We start from the raw sequence: 27918 nt of genomic DNA, 5'->3' as shown, positions 1-27918 counted from the left end.
TGTGCGTTGGGGCTGTCAGGTCCATGGAAAACTTGATAAGGTTGTGGTCAGATGGTAGCGTATTATCCACAGACATGCCAATAGGGCTTTGATCGGGGGCACGTGTTATCAAGACCTCCATATTATGGCCTTTTTGATGAGTTGCAAATTTAATATGCTGTGTTAGTCCCATAAGGTAAATCAGGTCAAGCAATTTCTGGGCATCTCTATCATTACTGTCTTCAATGTGAAGGGAGCGCGATAGGGAGAGCGTGGGAGGGTCACCCTCTCGCTGGGGGGGGGGGGGGCACCCCCATAATTTATTTTTAAAGTTTCAGTCTTCTTTAAACACTGTTTTGGCATATTTTACGGGGTTAAACTAAAACATCACACCAATACAATGTTTATCATGTTTAAGTCAGGGGGTGCCGTATTCATATTTTTTTCATGACTTTACATATTGAATGTTACGCTTGAGTTATGAATAACACGACAAAAAGAAAGTTTAGATGGGGAATTTTTATGAGGAGGGTCCAAATGAAACAAAACTTGATCACATAACTTTAGTTTATGAGGATGCATATTTGACAACCACCTTGTTTATAACTACAATACTATATACACATTGACATTTACACGACAGTTGTATAGATATTTGAAGTATTTTGTACATTTTGTGTATTATAAATGGATTTCAAAAAGTAAACATAAGTGTTTGTGTTTTAATTTGTACATTGTTTTATACAGATAGAATCTTAACTAATCCTAATAATTGTTGTAAATAAATAGGAGCTAGGGCTTACTATGCAATTTTTTTATTTTTTTTGGGGGGGGGGGGTCCAAGTATATTCAGACCCCCCCCCCCCCCCCCCGAAAAACAATTGGGGGTCGTGTCGTGTGTGTGTGTGTGTGTGTGTGTGTGTGTGGGGGGGGTCATAGAGCGTACCCGGGCGCTTTGATTCTTCTAACCAATAAGTTTTCAGTAATCTGTTCGAAGACAATATTATAAATCCCTGATAGTTATAGAGGATTTCAACAAGAAATAAGTTATTCGATACTAATAATTAATAATAATTGATCTGACCTCCCATGATTTTATATATAGGCCTATATATAATCGTAATTAAAATCGTGATTGTTTGCGACGATAATTCGATCATGGGAGCACCTTTTTTGCGATGCAGGGGAAATAACTGGTAATTACGCAGGTATTAATATTATGATTAAACTGTACTCGAAGGTCGATCGGTTGTCCCTTTCGGACGATAATCCAAAGGTCGATTTAGTTAGTATCAAATCGAGATGGCTTCTACTACTAACCCAAGGCTTCGGCGTACAAAAAGTATGTATAAAGTCGAAGAAAGAAAAGGAGAAGAGAGAAAAGAAATGTTATGGCGTTCGGACGATCCGTGAGTATAGCACAGTTGAAATATAAAAGTAAAGTAAAGTTTTCAATGTATTATTCTCGATCGACTTGATTTTCAGTTATCTTCTAACGAGGGAATCCTACAAACGCAATTCAACGCGCAGTCACGTAGTGCGTATGTATTTATAGCGTGCCTCCGAACGTGACCAGATCAGAGGGATTTCCCCGACATGGCGAATATTACGTCTGGGGAAGCGAGTAAACGAGAGTGTAAAAGACGTGGGCTTCACGTCTTGGGCACGTGGTTTGTGTCTATTAATAGATCCAAATGCCAAAGAAGAGGTCAACCATAACACAGTGGTGGCACGGTTTCTTGTTTTTAAAAAAAACGTGAAACACAGCGCCTAATCCCAATGACTATTGTTTACGTCCACGAACCGGCCCTATTATTACAAGACTGAAGAAAGCTGACCCTACTGTAAATGTTGCTTTTGAACAGAGGGGTGACAAATATATTTACAGTTATTTATTGTTCGAGTAGAAGTATCAACGACCAAGAACAAGATGATGTCAAAATCATTAGACAGTAATACTAATAGACCTGTTTATGATTGATTTGTTTATGGATAGGCCTACATGTAAATGGCAAGAACACGGGTGACGTAATAATAACCAGAATTTTGCAGTTTTCTACTGCAAGAAGTACACATAGTGATAAGGAAATATTGAAGACCAGAAATAGTTATATTTATACTTTTACAGTGTGATTATCAAAGAACTATAAATAGTGTCCTGCACAGACCGACGACAAGACTTTGCACTGTGAATATGTATTAAGTGACAACACAAAATATTCAGCCAATCCAGGACATCAATAATTCAGAATATAAATAAGATACATTGCAGCCATTAGTAGTAGTAGCCTACTGTAGTATGTTCACTGTCAGTATTTTCACTGTCAGTATTTTCATTGCCTGAACAGTTAGACGAGTTTTAGTTTTAATATTGATAAAGTTTTTAATTTGAATTAAGTGTGAAGATATAAAGTTTAACTCTTTTAATTAATATAATGCTTTAAAGTTTATACAAAGTCACTAGTGATTCATAATAGATCTAAACATGGCAGCAGTAGGCAATGGGTATACTTCAAGTGTCAATACCGGAAAGTCAGAAAGTTTGCGTCAAAGAAAATCAAGACAAAACAGTAAAACAAAAGTTGGTAGTGAGGACAACCGAACTGTGGCATCAGATTCTTTGAATTTATCTGTTGGCGCCGTCATTATCAAAGAAAGTATTGTGAAAGAGAGTGACACAAATAACCTTGTAAAGACTACTGTCATTCAGGAAACAGTGACGGAGAAAGGTTTCTTTAGACGTAATTTACCAGAATGGATCTATGCGCCTGAATATATGATGCAGGGAAAGGAAAAAGATCCTTATAGGTATCATTTCATCTTTTTTATTTTAAAAATATTATTCTGGTATTCTACAGTTCAAAATTTTTTATTTTTTTTCAGATAAAACGGTGTATCTTTTTTAAAGCTTTTGATTTACGAAAGACTGTTATTTTCCTAATGCTGTCTTGATCTAAAAAAACAAAGAGTCACTTTGATCTTAGCTATTTTCTTAAATTCTATCACATCTGAATACTCTCCCTAATGTCATGGCATTGAAGATAATATAAGACATCATTTTTGGACATGGACTAATGACAAGATTGAGAGACAGCTTAGAATATGGTTAATAGTACTAAGGTCTATAGTTTGAAAATACACAAACGGAATAATGAAACAAAGAAATTGGTGACATTAAGAAACTTCAACTTTAATTTATCAACGTTAACTTTTTAGTGTTGTCCATTTGTTAATGACAGGGAGCCAGGGTGGTTAAGTGAATAAAACGTTGACTCACTATCCTGGAGGTTCCGTTTTCGATCCATGTGTTGGCTGAGAAAGTTCATTGGGATTTTCTGGCATGGTTCCCTTTTGTCAGTGGTGCACGATAGATGGCCTGGCAAGGGTCAACGTATAGTTGTTTGGATGGGGCAAAAAAATGAGGTTCTGTGTACACATAGGCATGCACGTAAAAGATCCCTTGTCAGTTGGAATTCAATATAAGAGTAGGCCGCATAGCACACTGTATGGCATATGCCCAACTTCATTAGCCCAGTCGGAGCAGAACAGTTGGACGTTAAACCCCATTTCATTTTATTCTGTTAATCACAGTTAATTTTTTTATTTTTTCCACCTTTTCATTCCACTTTTCTTTCAATTTTCTTTGTTATATCACTTTCATCATCAGTTGCTAATTTTGTACATGGAGGTATCAAAGTATTAAACATTTCATCAGTTCCACTGTTTCATTATTTCCATAGCCACATGCACATAATGTGGCAGTTAGTACTATAAATGTATTTTAGTCAATTTTCAACTTCCAAGTTCGAGGCGAATATGTTTTTTTATGAAATCAAGCTTGTAGTGGACATTTAATAAGCATTATATTTAAGTTGTTTATATAAGTCATATCAAGTCAGAATTAGGCTACTAATCTAATAATGTAATATCAAGTGTTACCTTTATTTCATTAATACATGTAAATAGAATTTATGATATATATATATTTATTTTATGATCAGTAGTGGAATACCGCGTTTTATCAGTGAAATAAAAGTGTTATTCCACTGGCTAGCAGTAGTTCATGTTGTTTTTACCTAAAATGATTGTAAAATCATAAAATAAATAGAACATTTGTCGTTTTGTCGTGAATAACATATTTTATTTCATCTCTAAGCAAGAAAACGTTTATATTTTCACTCATGCTACGCATTCGTGAAAATATAAGTTTTCTTGCTTCTCGGTGAAATAAAATATGTTATTCACTCTAAAACGACAAATATCCTCTATATATTTTTTTATCAGCTATTGCCAGCATGTTAAAAGACACATGCTGATCAAACATGTACAGGCCATGCTTTCTGTGTTCAGTGGTCATTCACCTATAATTCTACTAATGGTACTGAATTTGACTTATTGACCTGACAGATCAATGACCTTTTGATGATATATTTTACTGTGTACAAAATATATATAATATATCATAATGTGTAGATAAGGTGTAACAGGAACAGCCATAATTTGATTTTGAGGATTTTTTCTTTTAGATATTCCCATTCCGTAGACATTGGGATAGGGAGCTTGTGTCCCCAGTCCAGTTATAGAATGGTCCCCCAATAAATTTTAGGAGCTTTGCTCCCACTACAGCTCATTATCATTTCTGCTACCTTTTTTCGTGATTTCAAAATTGCTACTAACCATTGACAATACCCGATTCCAGCTGTTTTGATATGTGTCAAGTTATATACATGTATGTTTACTTCTTAGGCTATACTAAAGGCTTACTTCACAAGTGATATACATGTACATGCTAATTTTAACAGTAATATTCATTGTTAATATGTGTATGGGCATACAGCAGAATCATGAAAGCAGTATGCACCTTAAGAGGGATTTTCCCTTGACCTATTTCCTCCAGCTTGACCTATTTAGATGAAGCTGGTATTGAATGGTATATTTGTATGCTAACCTTTCCAGCTGGCTAGCATGAGTGATAGGCCATACAGCTCAAAAAATGTGATTGGCTACTGTACAATAAGATCAGGAACATTTGGCTTTGAGAATATGCATTATTTTCATCTTCTCACAAAACCAGAAAACTGGGAAATATAATATAAATTTATTAATACCTATGTGAATCTCAATATTTATTACCATGGACTTTACTGTAGGATACTAGTTTACTATAACAGTTGATTATGATCTTGTTATGTTAATAAATGTCTAATTAATAATTTATATAACATTTAAGGCCCAAAGAAAGATCTGCAATGGGCAGATTTAGTTCTTACATTATGCCTGTTTTAAGCTAGACTTTAGAATCTGTCCAACACTGACATTATTATATTGCATAGCACATACATAGGCTGAAAGGAAGGTGTGTGACCGTGTGTCTAGTTGTTCAGATGGGACACCCATTTACAAATTGGCATGGTAAATTAATGACTCCTTGACAGTTAAAAAAAAACCAAGTAGGTGGAAATGCTGCTGTTTGTTTGGACAAAATTATCCTGCAACACATTGTACACGTTACCATAGAAATTATAGAATAAACATTTCCAAATGTTTGGTTCATAATGACTAAAGTTTTGTGTTCATGAGGTATTAAACCTCATTCTGTGATTCCAATCCTATTGTTAGACAGATTCTGTAATCACTCCGATCACAGCCATCCAATTATGTTAAATTGTGCTGCACATTCAAAGAACAGGTTGTTTTGGTTAAAAAAAAATATTCAAAGTAAACAAAAGCAACCATTTCTTTTTTTTTATGAGAAATTTTGTGGTTATCATAAAAATATTCATAAAGTTCATGCAATAGGTCTTGCTTGTAAAGTGATTAATTAAAAAATGTTTATACCGGTATTATGTTTTTCAGTGTACATAGACATGCAGATTCCTTCTTCAGTACTTCAAGTGGTTTTACAAATTACAGAGGTTTATTAAATCTGTGTTTGATATTATTAGTAAGTTTTTCTTATGTCTCATACCTGTGAACTATTTTCACCATCCAAGTTAAGAGTGCATGTAACTCTATAATGTATTGAATATACTATACTGATATCAAAAGAAACTAAATGTATACAAGAAATACCAACAACATTATTTAATAATATCTTTAGAATTTGGATAGAGGAATTAAAATGGCAGTTACATAAATTTTTCACCAAAATACAAACAATGTATCCTATAACTTAAAGCCTCTTCTAGTTTGAATTTCCATATCTAATAAGTATTATTGTATAGTCTTTCTCTCTTTATCCCCCCAACCCCTTCGCCTCCACACAGTCCTGATATAGTTTTTTGAGATGTCAGAATAGTGTGCTTTATAGCTTTATAATGCATGTTCAAAGTGCAACTATATTGAGTGAATTAATATAGTATATAGTATAGGATATGAGGATGTTACAAGTATTATGTATATTTTGAAAAAGGGGGCATAACTCAATCAACTTCACACACTATTTGTGTAACACAGTATAAATTGTATGGTTTATATTTTAGGTGGTGTCCAATAGCCGTTTAGTTTTGGAAAATATCATCAAGTAAGTTATTTCTGTGTTCACTAAGTCCCATCAGAAGGTTTAAAACATAGAGAATTTTAATCTTGTTCTGATAGTAAAGATAAAATGACATTTATTATGAAAAATTATATTTACTTCTCTTTTGTATTTGAATTGTTTTTTTTAATAGAAAATATAACAAGATAGGAGAATCTGGTCACTACTCAAATGTCACATGCAACAAATTAAACATACATTATGCAAGAGCTAAATCTGCCTATTGCACAACTTTGTTCTTAAACATTGTCAATCTAAGCACAAGTCCCGAGCAAGGTATACAGCTTGCTTACCAACCTTAAATCTGTTTTTTTTTCAAAGATGACTGACCGTAGAGATATTTGACGGCATTTCCTACATCTTTTGATACCAAAGAGACAATTAAATAACAGAGAAAATCTGTTGGAAACATATTCTCGAGAAGAATGCTATAGTTAGAAAATTTCGCTCCTACCCTGAAACCATTTTATTTATTTACAAATTAGTAAACAACACAAACACAGGCTACTTTAAGATCAGGCGCTCTCACAATTATTCTGTCTGTTTGCATGTGCTTGCGGTTTTTTTAGCTTGTGGCACATTTTATATGTGTATAGGGGACATCTCAAATGCATCTAAATCGAATCATTTGCCGGGAAGTTAATGTCATTGATCTATTTATAACTCTGTGCAACCGATGAATTTATGACGTAACTTGCATACTAAAGTTGTTTTTATGACGTTAGAGAGCATTGTAGTCTCAGTTTAACAGTCGCAATGTGCTTTGACTCATTCCTGACTTGTGCTTACGTAAGAATGGTCTTAAGAATTTTCAAGAGACAGTATTTTATAAAGTTTCTTGCGTAAGAAAAAGTGAAGCATGACTTTTTGCTTACTTTAAGAATTTTCTAGGAATCGGGCCCTGGTCTTTCTTTGGGTCTGAAATATATTAGCTATTAATTAGACATTTATTAAAGGTGCAGTATGGGAGATCAGATAAAAAGCTGGCATTCCTCACTAGTTAAAAACTAGATAATGTAAATGGAATATGCTGAAAATTTGAGTCAAATTGATACACTCTGAACCGAGATATTAGCTTTTGAATTTTAGGCCTAGACTCGAATATCAATACTAAAGTCGGTACGATAAAAAAAAGTCTCGATTATCCATTTTTTGATTAAATCATCAATGAGCGTTGAGCAGCAAATCGGATTCAAATCCAGTAAATATCACAGGCTAGCGATGACATCAAGAGTTGATTATGGTTTGGATAAGTTTATCAATGTCTAATTAATAATTTAGATAACATTTCAGGCCTAAAGAAAGACCTGCAATAGGCAGATTTAGCTCTTGCATATTGTCTGTTTAACATGAAAAGACCTTAATCAACTCTCGATTTCATCTTATTTGTTGGATTTTCACTGGATTTGAATCTGATCTGCTGCTCAACCCTCATTGATGATTACATGCAAAAATGGACAATCGAGACTATGCTCTATATCGTACCGACTTTAGTAATAATGATCTAGGCTAGGACTAAAATTCAATAGCTAATATCTCAGTTCAGAGTGGGGTAGTTTGACGGAAATTTTCAGCTTATTCCATTTACATTATCTATTACATTCCATTAACTATAGTAGTGAGAACTGCCAGCTCTTTATATGCAAACTAGACATGAAACATACCATGTCTACAAACAATTATAACTTGTTTCATTTGTATTGGTTTTTTTTTCCTAGATATCTGTATAAACCATTCTATGGATTCAATCCTGTGTCAGTATTCTGTCAAAATAAACACCTAGCCTAACTGTCATTGGATAAATAAATGACAGAATGAATAATAAACTTTTTATATAATAAATGATTTGAATCTTTTTTATCAGATATGGCATATTAGCTAACCCGATTGACTGGTTACATCTGTTTCTAAAACAACCATATAGTTGGCCTAATGTTCTACTGTTTCTCTGTAAGTGTATTCTGATCTAATTTGTCATTCAATCATTAATTAAAATCCAAAATGTTTATGCATTTGGAGAAACCTTTGTCATTTCATACTAAAAGTCAAGCAAATAAGCAGTCCATTACTATTAAAGAATTACTTCAAAAATTGCAATTTGCAAAAATACCCCTGACTATTATTTATGTTTCTGTTACCCTCATTACTTATCTACCATCATTGTCTGCTTTTAGCAGAAAGAACCAAATAAAGCTCCAATTTATATTGTATGGCATTCAGAAGCATACATGGGCTTAGTTGGTCAACTAAGGTACTGTAATAAAAAACTAATGTGAGCAAGAAATAGATTGTGCTGAATGCCATTTATTAGCAGTGACATTAATTTCTGTTACTTACTTGCATCAATGGTATAGTCAACCATAAGAACCTTAAAGTTATAGAATAATCAACATTGATTAATTAGACAATAGAATAATCAATGTTGTTGATAACATAACAGTGACATAGTTACTTCTTAATTAAACCCACCAGAAGTCAGTTGCAATTGACTTTCTCCTAAGAAAAGAGTAGATTGTAGAGGGTGACATTAATTTCAATACACATTTATGTCACCCTCCTGCAAGTCTCATCAATTTAATTAATCACTTTAATTTCAAAAATTTACCGTACTCTACCAGAATATGAAGTTATTTTCTAGTTTTAAAATTAATATCTATATTGTCATTCTTCTATTGTAGCTATCAATATCTTCATTTTGTTCTCATTATCTCTGGAGCATCTTTACATCAAGGTAGGTTTTAAAGTCAACTTTCTCCCACTAATGTTTGTTTATCTCTTGTGTCAAAATTAAATTCATTTTGTTTCCATGGAAATGTTTTTATCAAAATTATCTCAAATTGACCCAGGTATTGTGTTGAACAGAAATTAAACCGTTATCATTTTATTGGACAATTTATATTTTGTGGCCTTTGAATCTAGTGCATAGTAATGTGTACATTCATAAATTGTATTTGTGGCCTTCACCTTTAGAAATTGCCAATCTTAATCATGAATCCAGTGCATAATAACATCCTTGTAAGAGTACATGAAGTAAAAGATTGTAAAATAGCTGAATAATCATCATATTTTATGATTCGGTTAGATCTGTCGGTAGTTATTGTCAATGAAGAATGTTATCAGTTGTGTTATCTCTGTTAGACTTTCTTGACATTTGATTATTTAATCAATAGACGTGTACTTCGACATGGTCAACAATATCTATTATGTCTCTTTTCCATGTTATTTAGGGCTTACATTAGTGTGGTCCATAGAGGCTTACCTGTTCATTCAGTAAATGTAACACTGATTTATACACATATTTATGAGACTGAGCTGCGGTGACTCAGTCAGTAGGACACTAGCTCAAATGTCTCGGGTTCCATCCTGGTGTTGGTCGAGAAAGTTCCGGCATGATTTCCCCTTGTCATTGGTGCAGCACAGAGGGAATGACAATGACAGCTGTCTAGTCATTTGAATGGGACGAAAAACCGAGGTCCCATGTACAAATTGACATGTAAAAGATCCCTTGACAGTTGGAATTTGATAAGAATAGGTTGTAGGGCAAAATGTAGTTCATAGCACACTGTATGGTATATGCCCATCTTCATTAGCCCTATCGAAGCAGAACAGTTGGGAAATAAACCCCATTTCATTTCATATTATATTTGACACATAAAAGACGCCTATCGAGATTTTAACAATTTCCATCTGTTACTGTTAGAGTTAATGCCCTTTATCAATTAAAAAACAACAACTTGTAGACGCTCTGGAGACTTACGATATTGTAGGCCTGCTATTGATTTGTAATGCTAGGTCCCCACTATCAGGATTCGGGCAAGGATTGAAATGGTAGTTTTAATCTTGGTGTAATCGTGGTGATCCTATCAGGTCTTATCTATTGAGGTCAGTCGTGGCAATCGTGTTGATCGTATCGAAACGTATCTTCACATACCAGTTCATGGACTCAATAAGGGCAAACCTATCGTAACACAATTGACTTGTTTAAGTTCAGATCAAGAATCCTATTGATTTTCAACATTTTCCGATAATTACTGCCAGAGTTCTGGCCCTTGATCACTTTAAAAACCCAGAGTCCAACCTTGTCATCCGATTGACATGAAATTTGTTCACACAAAAATATTTTCAGGCAAGGTAGCCTTTTGATTTTCAACAATTTCCAATAATTGCTTCCAGAGTTTATAAAAAAAAAAACACTTTGAAAAACTTGTGGATGCTCAATATAAAGTTATCTTTCAAGTACCTTTATATTTATACACAGTGTTTATGTTCATGCCCAGAATTGCTTTGGGCCCAGATCAAGACATTTGCTTTAGAGGCTGTAGGCCAGTGCCCTTATTCACGAAAACTTAAACTAAGATACAATCAAAATTTTAAGAAATACTGCAATTCGATTGGCTGACCAGTAAAATCAATTTGCATATATCCAATTTGCATATTGGTCAGCCAATCGAATTGCAGTATTTCTTAAAATTTCGATTGTATCTTAGTTTAAGTTTTCGTGAATAAGGGCCCTGGGCCTACAACAGATGGAAAGCCTCATGAGAATAAGATTAAATTATTTCAGTTGCGTATAAGTATTCTAAGTTATTTATTTAAAAAAAGTTAACTTGATACACGGTACGTGTATATCTATTTTTAGTAAATGTAGCATTATAAAGGTAAACATTCTACTGTTTATTAGTGATGGCCGGTGGGTAAAAACTTCATAGATTCAAAACACATAACTGTCTTTCTGGTGGCCTCAAAGTACTTGTAGCCCAGGGTCCTACAAAGTGTTGATCTGGCACAGATAAGCGTAAGTAGATCTCAGAAGTAGTTGTGTCAGCAAATCACGTAGGCCTACCACTTACATAACTATGTCAAGGAAGGATTCATAAAATAGAAGAATGATTGTTTCCATTATAATATATGATGATAGGTCAGTTATCATAGGCTATTAAGTATAAACTGAGACTAAATTATAACCTTCACCTTTCACTTGATTTTGAAAACAAATCTGAAGGCCACTATTACTGCAAAAGTGCCTGATTAGTGTTCTATATAAACATAGTTAAGATTACCTATACTTTTGTACTGTATGTCATGATATCATGTATGTAATACAAGAGAATGTTGTGTTCAATATTATGTCTTGGCAATTTGGAAACCAGTCTAAAAAATTACCTGTGTCAAGGACGTTTGGCTTTGTTTTTAGAATTAAGTAAAGTTCAAGGACGTTTAGCTTTATCTTGATATTTTTGTAGATCTCCGACCCACTTGATGTAATATTTTAGTTCATGTGGCCCTTGTATCGAAATGAGTTTGTGTTTCTGGATCAAAGTCTGGGAATGCTTTGTGAAACCGGGGCTTGGACAAAATAGTTTGAGTAAAATTTTAAATAATTTCAATGTCTACTTTTGAACTATTATAGCAAGAACGTGCAGCTCTTTATCTAAATCTTACATAATGCATCTTTAAGTTACTCTGGCATAACTTTGTCATCTGAAAGCAAAGGTGGGACTAATAAACTGGTTTAAAAACCAAAGCTTTGTGCTGGTTTTCTTGCCCATCTGAAAAAGTCATCTTATGGCATACATATTTCATTTTTGAGAAATTTACTGTTTCAAGTAGTATGTGTGCATAATAAACTATAACCTCTGACCATGGCAGTTAGAGCATTTCAGCTGGTTTTAATTTTATTATGTGTGAACCCTGCACTCTCTTAGTTCAAAAACACCCTTGTTTCTAAGGTAGCTTGTATACGCCCATATTTTGATATGGACGTACATTGTCGTCACCCCTGTCTGTCCAGACGTTGGTCCGTCCACAATTTGTTTGTGGACACCCTACAGGTCACAATCTTTTATCTGATTTTGACCATTTTTATCCGATTTCGATGAAATTTGAAATATAGGGTTATCTCCAAAAGATCTTGGGTCCTTTAGATATTGGCATCTATTGGTTCGTAACTTCATGGGTTATGGCGCCTGATTGTACGAAAAATCACCTTTTTAGCTTGTGGACACTCTAAGAGGTCACAATTTTTATCTGATTTTGATGAAACTTGAAATGTATGTTTATAACCCAAAGATGTCCTGATTGGACAAAAAATCACGGTTTTTTTTTAGCTTGTTCTCTATCCATCTCTTGCAAATTGTGGGCGTATCTTGCATGGCAATCCTAGGTTTTGGTTATTTATTGCTGATTTGTTAATGGCTGTGGTGATAACACATTTTAAGATAAAAGAGTTCAAATCTAAATAAACTTATAACTTGATTTATTTTTCTCTGTGTGGTTCTGATTTACAAACATTTATCACCCAATAGCACATTCTACAGTAGATATTGCTTGTGTGATAACTTTCATAATCTACTGCGATATCTCCTAGGAGATATCGCTTTGCATGAATTTGATTTATACCCAAAGATTTATATTTATTTATTTATTTGTGCGTGTAAGAAAGGGTTGGGTGATAAATACAATCTTCCACTCGGCAAAGCCTGGTTCTTTTTTACACTATCGACTTGTGTTGATATCTTTAATATCAAAAAAGACTCGTAGGAGATTAGATATTCAGAGCAGATATTAATAATTTTGATAAAATATCATTCAGCAATTTTTTGTGCACGATTACTTGTTCAAACATTCTTTGTCGTTGATCATGTCAAGATGGCATGATACGTGCTTGATAAATTAATATTTTCCCATTAAAATTTTATCAGAGACTGTCTGTAAGATAATGTTACAGACAGGTACTTGTGAATAATAAGCACTGATAATCTTAATCATATGATGGTTCTTCACAAGTGGGGCATATTTCTTTATGGTAGTTTAACTTTTATTCAAATGATCTTTATGATAGACAAAACAAAACACTTCAGATAAAAAGATCAGATAAAAAGTCTTAAATATACAATTTTTTATCTATATTAGGATTATCTGACTAATATCTCAGTAAACTTGTATAAATTCAATAACCCACACTATATTGTCAGAATATCTGGTGTAAATAATATTATAAACTTAAATAATTTAAAGATCTGTTTTGCATGGATTAAATTTAGAAAAAAAAGTATAGTTCTATTCCCATTATATGGGTATGAAAATTGAATATCATAATCACATAATATAAGTTTTAAAATAAATATATTTTTTTTATCTATATTAGGATTTTTCATAATAACACAACTTTATGGATTTACTACTTCTTAGTTTATTACATGTAACATTTCAATACTCTTCAATACTCATTGCTTGATAAAGATACCTTTAAAGATAAAGATGCATGTAATAAACTAAGAAGTAGTACATCCATAAAGTTGTGTTATTATGAATATTATACCTCTACTTCTAAATGTCATTTAAGGATATTATATTAGGATTATCTGACTAATATCTCAGTAAACTCGTATAAATTGGATAACCACGCTATATTGTCAGAATATCTGATGTAAATGATATTATAAACTTAAATAATTTAAAGGTCTGCTTTGCATAAATTAAACAAATTTATATAAAAAAGTACAATTGTATTCCCATTATATGGGTATGAAAATTGAATATCAAAATTACATAAGATAAGTTTGTAAAATAATTCCTAGCCTTTACAATTTGAAATGGTCAGATATTTATCTTGCATTATTTCTAATGTTTTTTCTACTGTGTTGTACTTTTATATTACATTGCACTGTGTCCATCCAGCGGTGTTACACATGTGCTTGAATATAGAAATAGTAAAAGATAATAGGTTATTCTGCTAGCCTGACTTTTTTTGTTTTAAGATTTTCTTAATATGGATATGGATATAATGTTATACATTACAGAGATACTTATCAGAGAGATTAGGAGCAATACTTCAGGCTTTGAATGTAGCTACATTATTATCTTTACCTGCTACAATTATCTACATTTTACATCCTAACCCTAGTAAGTTATTACATTTACATGAAATATAAATCTCCATCAAAAAGGTTTTGTTTTTTTAATATATTGAGTTGAAATGTCTATGTCAAAACAACAGCATGGTTACAATATAATGTCACCTAACCCTAAAACAATTTTCTGATTGTTTTACATTGAAATTTGAATTGTTATTGATTACAGTAATAGCTGTGACCTTTATGTACATTGTATTTCAGCCTCTTCTGTACAAGGAAAAATAACATAACTGTATACCTCCATGTTCTGTAACTTTGTTTTCAAAACATTACCTCTCGGCCCTGGTCTTTCAAAAGCTATTGACAAAGGAATTATTGCCACCTTAACATCAATTACACTATCAGTGATTGAAAATACAGATAGTCTGAATAATCAGATACATTTACATGTGCCATGTTGACCATCCTCAAGGCAGTTATGCATTAGATATGAAAGAATTTGAAAAATTACTTCAATTATCCAGGCACTGGGCCTTACATGCATCATTTTGAGTTCTGACATACCATACTGTTATTTGGACACTGACAGCTCACAGTACTATTATTTGGGCATTGACAGCTCACAGTACTATTATTTGGACATTGACAGTTCACAGTACTTACTATTATTTGGACATTTATGGTTCATAATGCAAGCAGCTGTAATATCAGGCAGTAACCCTTTAAAATCACTTATATATTTAATACATTAAAAAGGCAATAAAGATCATTCTTAACCTGGCTGTAGTCAGTATTGAGAGAATACACAAACTCTGTGTATACCAGTAGATATAATTAATTACTTTCTGTTGGTATTGACAATTGTGGTGTCAATAGTGAGAAAATGTATGTAGCCATAAGGAGTATTGTTACCTGCTTCTCTTTGATTTGCCCAGGGTTCTTCAAGTTCCGATCTCATTAAACACATGAATTAATGCAATAAAGGTCCAAATGTATGCCCCATAATGACCTGGTTGTGCTTAATGGATGTTAAGTCTCATTTCCGACTATCTGTTAATTATTAAGTATATTTTTGTTTTTTCTCTTCAGTATTTTCATCAGTTTTACTGTCATTTGTAACAGTAGTTTCATTAAAATTAATCTCATATGCCTGTGTTAACAAATGGTGTCGTGATAATCTTAAAAATGATGCCAAGAAAGATTTTAGAAGGAGGAAGACTGTTAGTGTCTCAGAAAATGGTAGGAAATTAATTTACCTATATTGTTTGGCGAGTTGTGGTGGCTCAGTGAGTAAGGCACTGGCTTTTTAACCTTGAGGTCGCATGTTCGATCCTGGTGTTGGCAAAGAAAGTTCATCCCGATTTAGAGGTGCAGGACAATGGGCCTGGCAAGGAATGGCATGTAGTCTTTCAGATGGTATGGAAAAAATGAGGTCCTGTGTACATGTGCATATAAAGGAACCCTTGACAGTTGGAATTCAATTGCTGTCCATGCAAAATTTCACATATAGCACACTGCATGCGAATACCTGTGTTCATTAGCCCCATTGGAGCAGAGGAGAGGGATTTTGTTAAACGATTATTTCTAAACCCAATTTCATATATATCCAGTCCTATATCCATGTTATTGTTGTAAATAGTTTTCAAAATTCTGATAAAATTTTATTTTTCTGAAACTTCTTTAGGACATTATGACAATATTCCATTAAAAAACATGCTTTATTATAGATATGTGTAATTTATTTAGGTGATCAAAAGACGAAAGTCTCTAATGATGAAATGAATGATTTTCTGGTTAAATATCCAGATAATATCAATTTTAAAGGTATGTCTATTTTATATTAACTAAATGTACATTGAATACAATATTTATCAAAAATCAATCCATGGTTTAGAAAACCACACTAAAATGCATTGTGTTAGACAGTCATGATATTCTAACAGGGTGTTTGGATCATCTTAAATGAATTATTAACGTGTTCCTTATGGCACAGTAGATTTTATTTAAATTATATGTGCCTTGTATTTTATTACTGTATTATAATTATCGTTCTATTTTTTAATATTTCAGATCTTTATTATTTTATAATTGCACCTACATTGGTTTATGAACTCAATTTTCCCAGATCTGCTAGAATTAGAAAGAGGTTTCTCGTCAAACGGATTGTTGAAATGGTATAGTAATTTATCTATCATAAATAATTATTCTTATAAACTTTGCTTTGAATCCCAGTGCAAGTAAAGAATATCCTTCAGGGTTTTTCATGCTCAGCCTTAACTTGCCAATAGTGGCATCTATGGGATTTACAAGGAAAGTGCGTCTTAGTTATTTAAAAACTGAGTTGTACCTGTGTAAGCATTGACATGCACGTAAAAGAACCCATGACAGTTGAAAATAGGGGAAAATTCTCTTACATTTCATACTCATAGCACACATAAACATAGAGATAAAAATTCCCTATATAATGTTTGTCAAAAAAATGACACAGGTATTGCGTTGAAGAGACATTAAACCTCGTTCTATTCTATTCAAATCAATGTGTGGTTGGATATACATATAGTTTCAGTTATTTTTTTTTAGACCATCTGATACTTTCATAAAGGAGGTATTGTTAGTCACTGGCAATTTATAATTGAACTAATTGAAAATGTTAACAAAAGTATATGTTTTTCAAAGAATAAATTTTCATCTGTATAGTTGTACTAAGGTGTTTTGAATTTTTTACAGTTGTTTTTGTCTCAACTTATAATGGCTCTCATACAACAGGTAAGATACAAACTTTGTTACATCCATCTATATGTAAATCAATGGAGGAATCAGATCAAAGGCAATTGATACATATGCCACTTTAACCCTTAACCGGTCATTGTCGACTATAGTCACCACAACGTTATACAGCTAAGTGGTCACAGTCGACCAAAGCAAGAACCTTTTTTATAAGCCGCATTTGAGTATTTCGTTTCGTATTTAATTGATATGGCCACGCATGCATGTCAGACAGGAACTTGTCTTGTTCAAAATGTTTTGACGAAAAACGTAATTTAACGATGTTGGGAATGTAAAAGATGTGCGAAGTGGTTGAAATACTTATGAATTATTCCGATCCGGATTATATCGATGACACCGATTCTGAAGACTATATTTCTGATGAAAAGGATTTAGAATAATTTTCAAATTATGGATCAACTTATCCCCTTCAAGAGTCTATCACTTATAATTATTCGGCAGTAGTCTATTGAAATAGGCATACAAAATATTTACGTCAGCCTTTATTTAGCCTGACCACTTGACGTCATGACGTCAAAATGACGTCAACTGGTTAAGGGTTAAGTTATCAAAATGTTACTCAGCCCCCTTCAATCCAGTTTTAACATACATTTCAGTGGATTATACCAACTGTCAATAATGCCATGAAACCATTAGCTGATATGGCTTTATACAGAGTAGCTGAAAGACTCTTGAAATTATCTGTAAGTATATTTCCTTAAGTTATGGTCTACTCAGGCAGATCAGCTTTACTTTAATTATATGAACACCTTATCAGCTCAAAAAGTTTTCACATCAGTTCCCTATTACAGTCTGCTATATGACAAAAGCCAACTGCATATAATAAGCTTGTTGAATTATTTCAAGGCACAGCACTTAAGCTGTTGTAAACTTCTGCAAATACATGTAGAAAAAAAGATATAACTTAAAAAATTCATGATTTTTAAACGCCCACATTTTCATGTGGATGTATATTGTCGTCACCCCTGTCCGTCCGTCCGTCTGTCCACAATTGATTGTGAACACTCTACAGGTCACTATTTTTATCCGTTTTCAATGAAACTTGAAATATATGTTGATCACCCTAATATATTATTTCCTTTCGATATTGGCATGTATCGGACTGTAACTTCATGGATTATGGCCCCTGATTGTACGAAAAATCACGTTTTTAGCTTGTGAACACTGTAGAGGTCACAATTTTTATCCGATTTGGTTCAAACTTGAAATGTATGTTTATAACCCACAGATCTCTGTTCCTTTCAATATTTGCGCATATTGGACCATAACTTCCTGAATTATGGCCCCTGATTGTACGAAAAATCGCGTTTTTAGCTTGTGGACCCTATAGAGGTCACAATTTTTATCCAGTTTTAAAAACACGTGTGAATATATCACCGTTACACCCTAAGGATGGTTGAGTTCGAATTTCGTAAAAATCGGACCGAAACTGACGGACAAAATGGCTGCCCCTCGTTCGCAAATATTGTCAAAATATTGTGTATCAGAGTTGTGGACCCTCTTGAGGTCACAATTTTCATCTGATTTTGATAAAACTTCAAATGCATGTTTATAACCCAAATATCTTGGTTCCTTTCGATTTTCGTACATATCGAATCATAACTTCCTGAATTCTGGCCCCTGATTGTACGAAAAATAGCTTGTGGTTCCTCTAGAGGTCACAATTATTATCCGATTTAAAAAAACCTCGAATATATCACCATTACACAGTAATTTTGTCTGAGTTTGAATTTCATGAAAATCGGACTAAAACCGCCAGACAAAATGGCCGCCCCTCGTACGCAAATAGTGTAAACATCTGGTATATCAAAGTAATGGACCCTCTAGAGGCCACAATTTTGATCCGATTTTGATGAAACTTGAAATGCAAGTTTATAACCCATAAACCTTGGTTCCTTTCAACATCTGGTATATCAAAGTTATGGACCCTCTAGAGGCCACAATTTTGATCCAATTTTGATGAAACTTGAAATGCAAGTTTATAACCCATAAACCTCGGTTCCTTTCAATATTCGCACATATCCGATAGTAACTTCCTGAATTATGGCCTCTGATTGTCCGAAAAATCGCGTTTTTGGCTTGAGGTCCCTCTAGAGGTCACAATTATTATCCGATTTAAAAAAACATTTTAATATATCACCGTTACACCGTAAGGTACGCAAATAGTGCATAGCATCTGGTATATTAAGGTTGTGGCCCCTCTAGAGGTCACAATTTTGATCTGCTTTTGATGAGGTGAAATACATTTTTATAACCCAAAGATCTTGGTTCCTTTCGATATTCGCGCGTATCGGTTCGTAACTTCCTGAATTATGGCCCTTGATTGAACAAAAAATCACGTTTTTAGCTTGTCGTCCATGTAGAGGTCACAATTTTTATCCGATTTAAAAAAACATGTGAATTTATCAGGATTACACAATAAGATCTTGGTTCTTTTTGATATTTCCTTTAAATATTTCACCATTCTAACATAATGAAGGTTGAATTCGAATTTCTGGAAAATCGAAATGTAACTGCCCGACAAAATGGCCGCTCTTTGTAAGCAAATTGTGTAAAAGTATACAATACGAAGGTTGTGGACCCTCTAGAGGTCACAATTTTTATCCGATTCTGATGAAACTTAAAACATATCTTTATATCCCAAAGATCTCAGTCCCTTTTGATATTTGCGCATTTCAGACCATAACTTTCTGGATTATTGCCCCTGATTGTGCAAAAAATCCTGTTTGTTTTTAGCTTGTTCTCTATCCATCTGTGGGCGTATCCTGCCTGGCAACTGCTGGTTATGAAATAAGATGGAATTTATCCTTTATTAATCATCAAAATACATTTTTTTTTCTTTTGGTTAAATTGTAGCTGAACTTTTGTGTTAATCTAAATAAAATTTTGGAAGTTATTCGATTTTTATTGATGAATGTTTTTTTTGTGTCACCCTGTATATCAAGGTTGTGTACCCTCTAGAGGCCACAGTTTTTATCCGATTTGAATGAAACTTTAAATATATGTTTTTATCATAAAGATCTTGGTTCCTTTTGATACTCACACATATCCGAACGTAACTTCCTGGATTATGGCCCCTGATTGATTCTCTAGAGGTCACAATTTTTTTTCTGATATAAAAACCGTTTAGATATATCACCATTCCACCATAATGAAGATTGAATTCAAATTTCTGGAAAATCCAAATGAAACTGCCCGACAAAATAGCCGCTCTTTGTATGCAAATTGTGTATAAGTTTTGTAATACACAGGTTATGAACCCTCTAGATATCTGATTTTGATGAAACTGAAAACATATCTTTATATTCCAAAAGTCTCAGTCCCTTTTCATATTTGCACATTTTAGACCATAACTTTCTGGATTATGGCCCCAGAATGTACAAAAAATTGTTTTTGTTTTTAGCTTGTTCTCTATCCATCTCTAGATATCCGATTTTGATGAAACTTAAAACATATCTTTATATTCCAAAAATCTCAGTCCCTTTTGATATTTGCGCATTTTAGAACATAACTTTCTGGATTATGGCCCCTGATTGTACAAAAAATTGTTTTTGTTGTTAGCTTGTTCTCTATCCATCTCTTTAACCCAGTTGTTGCCTGTGCTTCTAAAAATTAGGATATACATCAGAGAAAATTTTTTATTGAATTTGCAAAATATGAAATAATTATTTGTCCCTCGCCTTTCGAGGAAAGCAGGGGTCTATTCAAATGGGTTCGTCCGTCGGTCTGTCTGTCTGGCCGTCACACATTTTAGGACACAATAACTCTCTTTCTAATTGAGTTAGAATGTTCAAACTTGGTGTAGGTGTTTATTAGGTCAATGCCTTGATGGAGTTCGAAGATGAGCATTAGGGTAAGCAGAGATAAGCAATTTGATTGGTTGATGCTTTGGGACACGATAACTTTAGTTCAAATTAAGTGAGAGTGATGAAACTTGGTGTATAGTTTTATTACATCATAACCTTGACTAAGTTCGATAATGAGCATTTTCTGTTCTGGGTAAGTAGAGCGATAAGCAATTCAATTGGCCGAGACTTTACAAACAATAACCCTCCTAATTGAGCTAGAACATTCAAACTTGGTGTAGGTGTTTATTAGGCAAATGCCTTGATGGAGTTCGAAGATGAGCATTTTCTGCTCAGGGTAAGCAGAGCGATAAGCAATTTGATTGGTTGAGACTTTGGAACACAATAAATCACGTTCTAATTGAGCTAGAATGTTCACACTTGGTGTTGGTGTTTATTATTAAATGCCTTGGTGGAGTTTGGAGTTAGAAGATGAGAATTTTCTGCTTAGGGTAAGCAGAGATAAGCAGTCTGATTGGTTGATGCTCTGGGGGCCAATAACTTTGGTTTTAATTAAGTGTGAGTGATGAAACTCCGAGTATAGATTCATTATATCATTACCGTGACTAAGTTTGATGATGAGAGTTTTCTGCTTAGGCTAAGGAACGATAAGCAATTTGAATGTCTTGACTGAGTTCAATGATTAACATTTGGAGCTAAAGCTAAACAGAGCTAAGCAATTTCATTGCTCGATGCTTTGGGACAAGATAACTTTGATTCTATCTGATAGAGAGTGATGTAACTTAGTGTATAGTTGATAATCATTTGGATTGCTTGATACTTTTGAGAAAAATAAATGTGCAATTAATTAATATTGATATTCACCCATGATATATTTGTTATATTTTATTTAACCTACAGATACCCAATCATTTTATATGGTTATTATTTTTCTACTGGTTCTTTCATTCAACATTAAATGTGATAGCAGAAGTACTTCGATTTGGTGATCGTGTATTCTATAGAGATTGGTGGTAAGTAGCTTTTTATACGCCCACATTTCATGTGGACGTATATTGTCGTCGCCCCCGTCCGTCCATCCACAATTTGTTTGTGAACAGTCTACAGGCCACAATTTTTATCTGATTTTGACGAAACTTGAAATATAGGTCTATCTCCGAAAGATCTTGGTTCCTTTCGATATTGGCATGTATTGGACCATAACTTTATGGATTATGGACCCTGATTGTATGAGAAATCATGTTTTTAGCTTGTGGACACTCTAGAGGTCACAATTTTGATCGGATTTTGATGAAACTTGAAATGCATGTTTATAACCCAAAGATCTTGATTCCTTTCGATATTCGTAACTTCCTGAATTATTGCCCCGGATTGTATAAAAATTGCGTTTTTATCCCTAATGATCTTTGAGTTCGAATTTCGAGAAAATCGGACCAAAGCTGCTGGACAAAATGGCCGCCCCTTGAACTCATTTAGTGTAAAATATGGTATATCAAGATTACGGACCTCCTAGAGGTCACAATTTTGATAGATTTTGATGAAACTTGAAATGCATGTTTATAACCCAAAGGTCTTGGTTCTTTCGATATTTGCACATATCGGATCGTAACTTCCTGAATTATGGCCCTTGATTGTACGAAAAATCGTGCTTTGAGCTTGTGGTCCCTATAGAGGTCACAATTTTTATCCCATTTAAAAAAAAATGTGTGAATATATCACAGTTATACACTATTGCTGGTTGAGTTTGAATTTCGTGAAAATCAGAAAAAACTGACAGACATAATGGCTGCCTTTTGTAAGCAAATAGTGTAAAAATATGGTATATCAAGGTTGTGGGCCATATAGAGGCCACAGTTTTTACCCGATTTGGATGAAACTTTAAATATATGTTTTTATCATAATGACCTTGGTTCCTTTTGATAATCGCACATATCTGAATGTAACTTCCTTGATTATGGCCCCCGATTGTACGAAAAATTGCATTTTTAGCTTGTGGATTCTCCAGAGGTCACAACTTTTTATCCGATTTGGATGAAACTTTAAATATATGTTTTTATCATAAAGACCTTGGTTCCTTTTGATAATCTCACATATCTGAATGTAACTTCCTGGATTATGGCCCCCGATTGCACGAAAAATTGCATGTTTAGCTTGTGGATTCTCCAGAGATCACATTGTATTACAGTCTAACTCGCCAAGGACTCCGCCTCTGCGAGAGACCGAAGACTTAAAATATAACGTTCAGGAATTTAACAGCATTGTTAAAACTAATATTAAATCATAATGGAAAACTGAGTTGGCCAGAGCAAATATTTTTAGATTCAAATTGTGGATTCTCCAGAGATCACAATTTTTTTTTGATTTTAAAAACTGTTTAGATTTAACACCATTCCAACATAATGAAGGTTGAATTGGAATTGAGGGAAAATCAAAATGAAACTGACTGACAAAATGACTATGGACCCTCTAGAGCTCACAATTTTTATCCGATTTTGATAAAACTTAAAATAGATCTTTATATTCCAAAAATCTGAGTCCCATTTGATATTTGCACATTTCAGACCATAACTTTCTGGATTATGGCCCCTGATTGTTCCAAAAATCGTTTTTGTTTTTAGCTTGTTCTCTATCCATCTGTGGGCGTATCCTGCCTGGCAACTGCTGGTTATGAAATAAGATGGATCTTTTATTAATCATAAAAATACATTTTTTTTTCTTTTGGTTAAATTGATTTTTTTTTACATAAAATTACATAAATGACAACAAATCTGAGAGAAAAAAGGGTATTTGTAAATTAGTGCAGTTTTTATTTCATTTAAAACAACACCATGCACAAATTGAAATACATTAAATATATAGAAATATTTGTTTCAGTTAAGAAATCATTTGTAATTTATTAGCCCATTTGTAATTCATTTCATTTGTAATTTACTTCAGGAATGCCGAGACTGTTTCAAGATTCTGGCAAGACTGGAATGTTCCTGTTCATAGATGGGCGTTGCGGTAAGAAAAACATTTCAGTGTTTAAGAAAAACGTTTCAATTTTTATGCGAATTTATGTTTGACTATTATGTTATTATTTTTGTTATAGGTCAATTTAAAATTCATATAATAGGAAAATGCCATTCATTGTGAAGGTGTTCTAATTAAGACAGATCACTATTGATATCGGAGAATTGATCAAATGTTAAAAATAAATGAATGTGGAAATTATAATAAATCTTGTGGTCTAAGGGGAGACAACTCATTATCAGCTTGTTTCTTTTTTTTCCAGACATTTGTATAAGCCAATGATGCGAGCTGGATTCTCAAAAGTTAATGCATCCATTGGAGTTTTTTTCTTGTCGGCCTTCTTTCATGAGGTAATAATTTTGTAATTTATATAGTTGACCATTTAAATATTATCAACAAGTTAGCAGATGTTGAGCAATGAATATTTATTTAATTGGTTTGCATTTTATTTGAACACGTGCAACCAGATTTCTTGGTGCGACCTTCACTTGTTTCCATCCAGATGTTGGATTCTTGTTCTCAGGAATCCAGTGTAGAGTCTATAAAATTTTCAGGGACTTGGTGGTCATAGGGTTAATGTAAATAATGAGATGATTTATTACCTATAGAGAATGAAACACTGTTTTCTTTTTGTTTCAGTATTTGTTATCCATACCTCTGAGAATGTTTAAAATTTGGGCATTCTCTGCTATGATTGGACAGGTAAGGCCAACAATTATGCTACATTGCCATTTTGTGATCTTTTTTTTTTGTTCCCCTACTCGTTGAGGAAAGTTGTGTACTATTAAAATTAGTTTGTTTGTCTCTCAGTCTGACACACAATGCATAGAATGTTCAAATCTGGTGCAGGTCTTCATTAGGTGAATGCCTTGACTGAGTTCGATGATAAGCACTTTCTGCTTATGGTAAGCAGAGATTTATAGGCAATATGTCATTGGTTGATATTTTGTGGCAAAATAACTTTTAAGGTGAATTTGGTCTATTTTGGAATGCTCATTTCAAAAATAGATGTTTTATGGTAAATTCATAAACACTATTTACCACCTGGTCTAATTGTTCCCTGCCTCACTGTTGGCTTGTTGTATCCATTTTGTGTAATGATGCTTGGGTTGGCAGTAATACTGGTCTCTCTACTTGGCAATAAATAATAAATTACAATTCATATAGTTACTGACTTAAAATAGATAAAGAATTCAATTATTTTATATTACAGGTGCCTTTAGCCTTGTTGACATCCAAGTATAAATTTCTACAAGGAACCTGGGGCAATGTTATTATGTGGTTGTCTTTAATAATGGGTCAACCTATTGCTATATTAGCTTATGTACATGACTATTATATTATTAACATGGGAACCCTCCATAATCAAACCATGACATTTGCATAAAAACAACCAAAGTACACTGTACATTACTGTAAATATGGCTATATAATAAAAGAAAACATGTTATATGTAACCCGAGAAAAAAAAAAAAAAAAAAAAGATTCAACTTTAAAGAAATAGAATAATATTATTGACTATTTTAGGATAAATATTTGATTATGTATATTTTTTCTTGATTTAGGAAGTAAATTAGACACATATCATAAATCAGGAGTGATATTCATATTGAGAGGAGAGGGTCCAAGTAAAATTGAATGCCTTAAAATTTGTCCAAATAAGGAATAAACATATTAAATAGATTTCTGTTTTGTACAGAAATGTAGTATGTTTTGTGTGATTTTTAAGGAAGTGTTCAAATAGAATAAGTAAGAAAATGTAGTTCAACTGAATTTAGTTTACTATATATCCAAAACAAGTTTTGGATTAATCTTTAACCCAAATCTGCCAATATCTTTACAGATGCTGGCTAACAATTACAAACATAAAGAAATAAATAATATACTAGTCACATGTATTTTATATATTCAGCTTTGTACATATGCAAGCTAAATGTAGAAGCATTTATGTGATGAGTCAGCTTGTTATTGCCATTAATTGTGTCATTTGCAGTCAGAACACTGAATATTATCTGCATTATACGAAGTTTTACATATTGAATTTCACTGATACTCTTATGTTGAGGGTATGGAGTGTTTGTACAATTCAGGTATATGCATAAACACCATCCATGTCGAAACAAGTTGGCCTTGTAGAAAGAAAACAACATTGCTCAAAATATTTTCCTCTAGCACATTACATTTTTATTGTCATGCGTCCATATTAAAGATGCATTATGTAAGATTTAGATAAAGAGTTGGTCATTCTTGCTATAATAGATAATCAAAGATGAATGTATTGAAAAGTTCAGTCAAATTACTATATTATGAATGAAGTTATGAATGTTTGAAAATTGACGAGAAATAGCGTATATATTCTTGATTACTGTGATAATAAACAAGTCTAATCCACTTAATATCTCTAATCTCAGCCATCTAATGATTAAGAGAATTGAGCATGAGCTTGTCATGTGAATAAATATCTATTATAATAATTTATATCACATTGGAAGCCAGAAAAAAGACATGCAATGGGAAGATTTAGCTCTTACATAATGCATATTTAATAGTATATGATAACCAAAATATTGAAAGAAAAGTGTTATTTTTTATGACCTATTTTGTTTTTAAAGTTTACTAATTGTGTTTTATATTGTTCATTTGTTGTTAAATAAAAATCTGTCTTTTAAACAAAAGTAACTGACTTGTCAGTCATGTCTAATTATGGAATGGACAGTATAAAGAAGATGATGGTTGTATTGTGTAATTATATTTGAGAAATATATATATGTAATAAAATAGTACATGTATAGAATTATGCTGGTATTTTTGTGAATAAGAGTACAAACTTGTTACATCATGTTTCATTTTGAAATTTTATAATAAAATATTGTGTTTTTATTTTGCAATTAATTATGTTCTCTTAAAATACAGATGTGACCTCATCCTTTGATGTTGGCAGACCATATTTCAAATGTACCGATCGTAACCCCGTGCCATGCTAATTTGGCCCTCTGAAGTGAGGTGGTCTCGGGCACGGCACAATTAAATTTTCGCAGTGTAAACGCTATCTGGTCTGAGAATGGTTCTTAGTACAGATTACTGTGCATAAATGAACCTTGACCCTTTTTCCCCTCGAACTTTGAAGTTCTGTCAAAATGGCTGCTCAAACTAAATCAATCGCCATAATTGTTTTCATCCAGGTAATTTGCATAGGGACTGAAATTAACTTTTCTGTGGCGAGTTCCACATTTGGCGTGCCTGGCACAGTTCCGAGACTAGTTATTATAGAGTAATGTAAATGGTCAATTTCTTGAAATTTATCACGGCCTGGTACCATGCCGAGAAGGGCATGCTTATTGTGGCCAAGCGTAAACGGGGCTATACATTAATATTTCATAAATAGATTTGCATGATTTCATTTAAATGTGGGATATTAAAGGAGCTAAATCCCTAATATTTGGGACCAAGACATTGACACAAATGGGTCGCAACACATATAATAATGTATATAAACTGAATTACTACATTCAATCATTTCCGTTTTCCCTCTAATTCCAAATCAGTTATGTTCGACATCACCATTTGATATGACTAGTGGAATATGTTCTTGAATGCACTACGGTACACGATTCGTGTACCAATGGTAAAATATTTATTTTGTCTTAAATATTGGATATCAGAAGCCCATCTTTTCCTGGTAAGGTATTACATAATATATTGATACTGCACGAGGGCATCACTTAGTGTCTATCTTGAACATTAAGTGAAACATAATGAACTTTTTGTCATTACTCCAAGAGCACTCAGTCGTGGGATAATTACATTATCAAATGTATTAATTAACAAAATTTCCACAATCATCTACAAAAAAACTGAATAAGATGTTAATTTGATTGTAAAGAATCATAAAACGCACACATTTTAAACTTATTCATCAGAAAGGGTTGGAGTGGATGCT

At 33.1% G+C, this 27918-nt stretch overlaps 1 protein-coding gene across 2 annotated transcripts; it reads left to right on the top strand.

Moving 5' to 3' along the window:
• The first annotated feature begins 1200 nt into the window (after positions 1-1200).
• Positions 1201-26870, top strand: LOC126814589 (diacylglycerol O-acyltransferase 1). 2 transcript variants are annotated; one of them, XM_050539843.2, is made up of 16 exons: positions 1201-1388; positions 5836-5923; positions 6462-6502; positions 8382-8467; positions 9196-9248; positions 14320-14422; positions 15463-15612; positions 16120-16197; positions 16444-16547; positions 17101-17139; positions 17757-17843; positions 21867-21979; positions 23904-23969; positions 24241-24328; positions 24618-24680; positions 25192-26870. In XM_050539843.2, exons 1-16 carry the CDS (start codon positions 1282-1284, stop codon positions 25363-25365), a joined length of 1440 nt encoding a protein of 479 aa, XP_050395800.1. In that variant the 5' UTR covers positions 1201-1281; the 3' UTR covers positions 25366-26870. The 2 variants fall into 2 exon arrangements, with proteins under 2 accessions (XP_050395800.1, XP_050395799.1); XM_050539842.2 differs by lacking the exon at positions 1201-1388 and adding an exon at positions 1651-2787.
• The last annotated feature ends 1048 nt before the right edge of the window (positions 26871-27918 follow it).

The sequence above is a fragment of the Patella vulgata genome, chromosome 3 (assembly GCF_932274485.2).
Source record: "Patella vulgata chromosome 3, xgPatVulg1.2, whole genome shotgun sequence".
NCBI lineage: Eukaryota > Metazoa > Mollusca > Gastropoda > Patellidae > Patella > Patella vulgata.
Note: the sequence above shows the minus strand (reverse complement) of the source record. Positions and strands in the feature narration are given on the sequence as shown.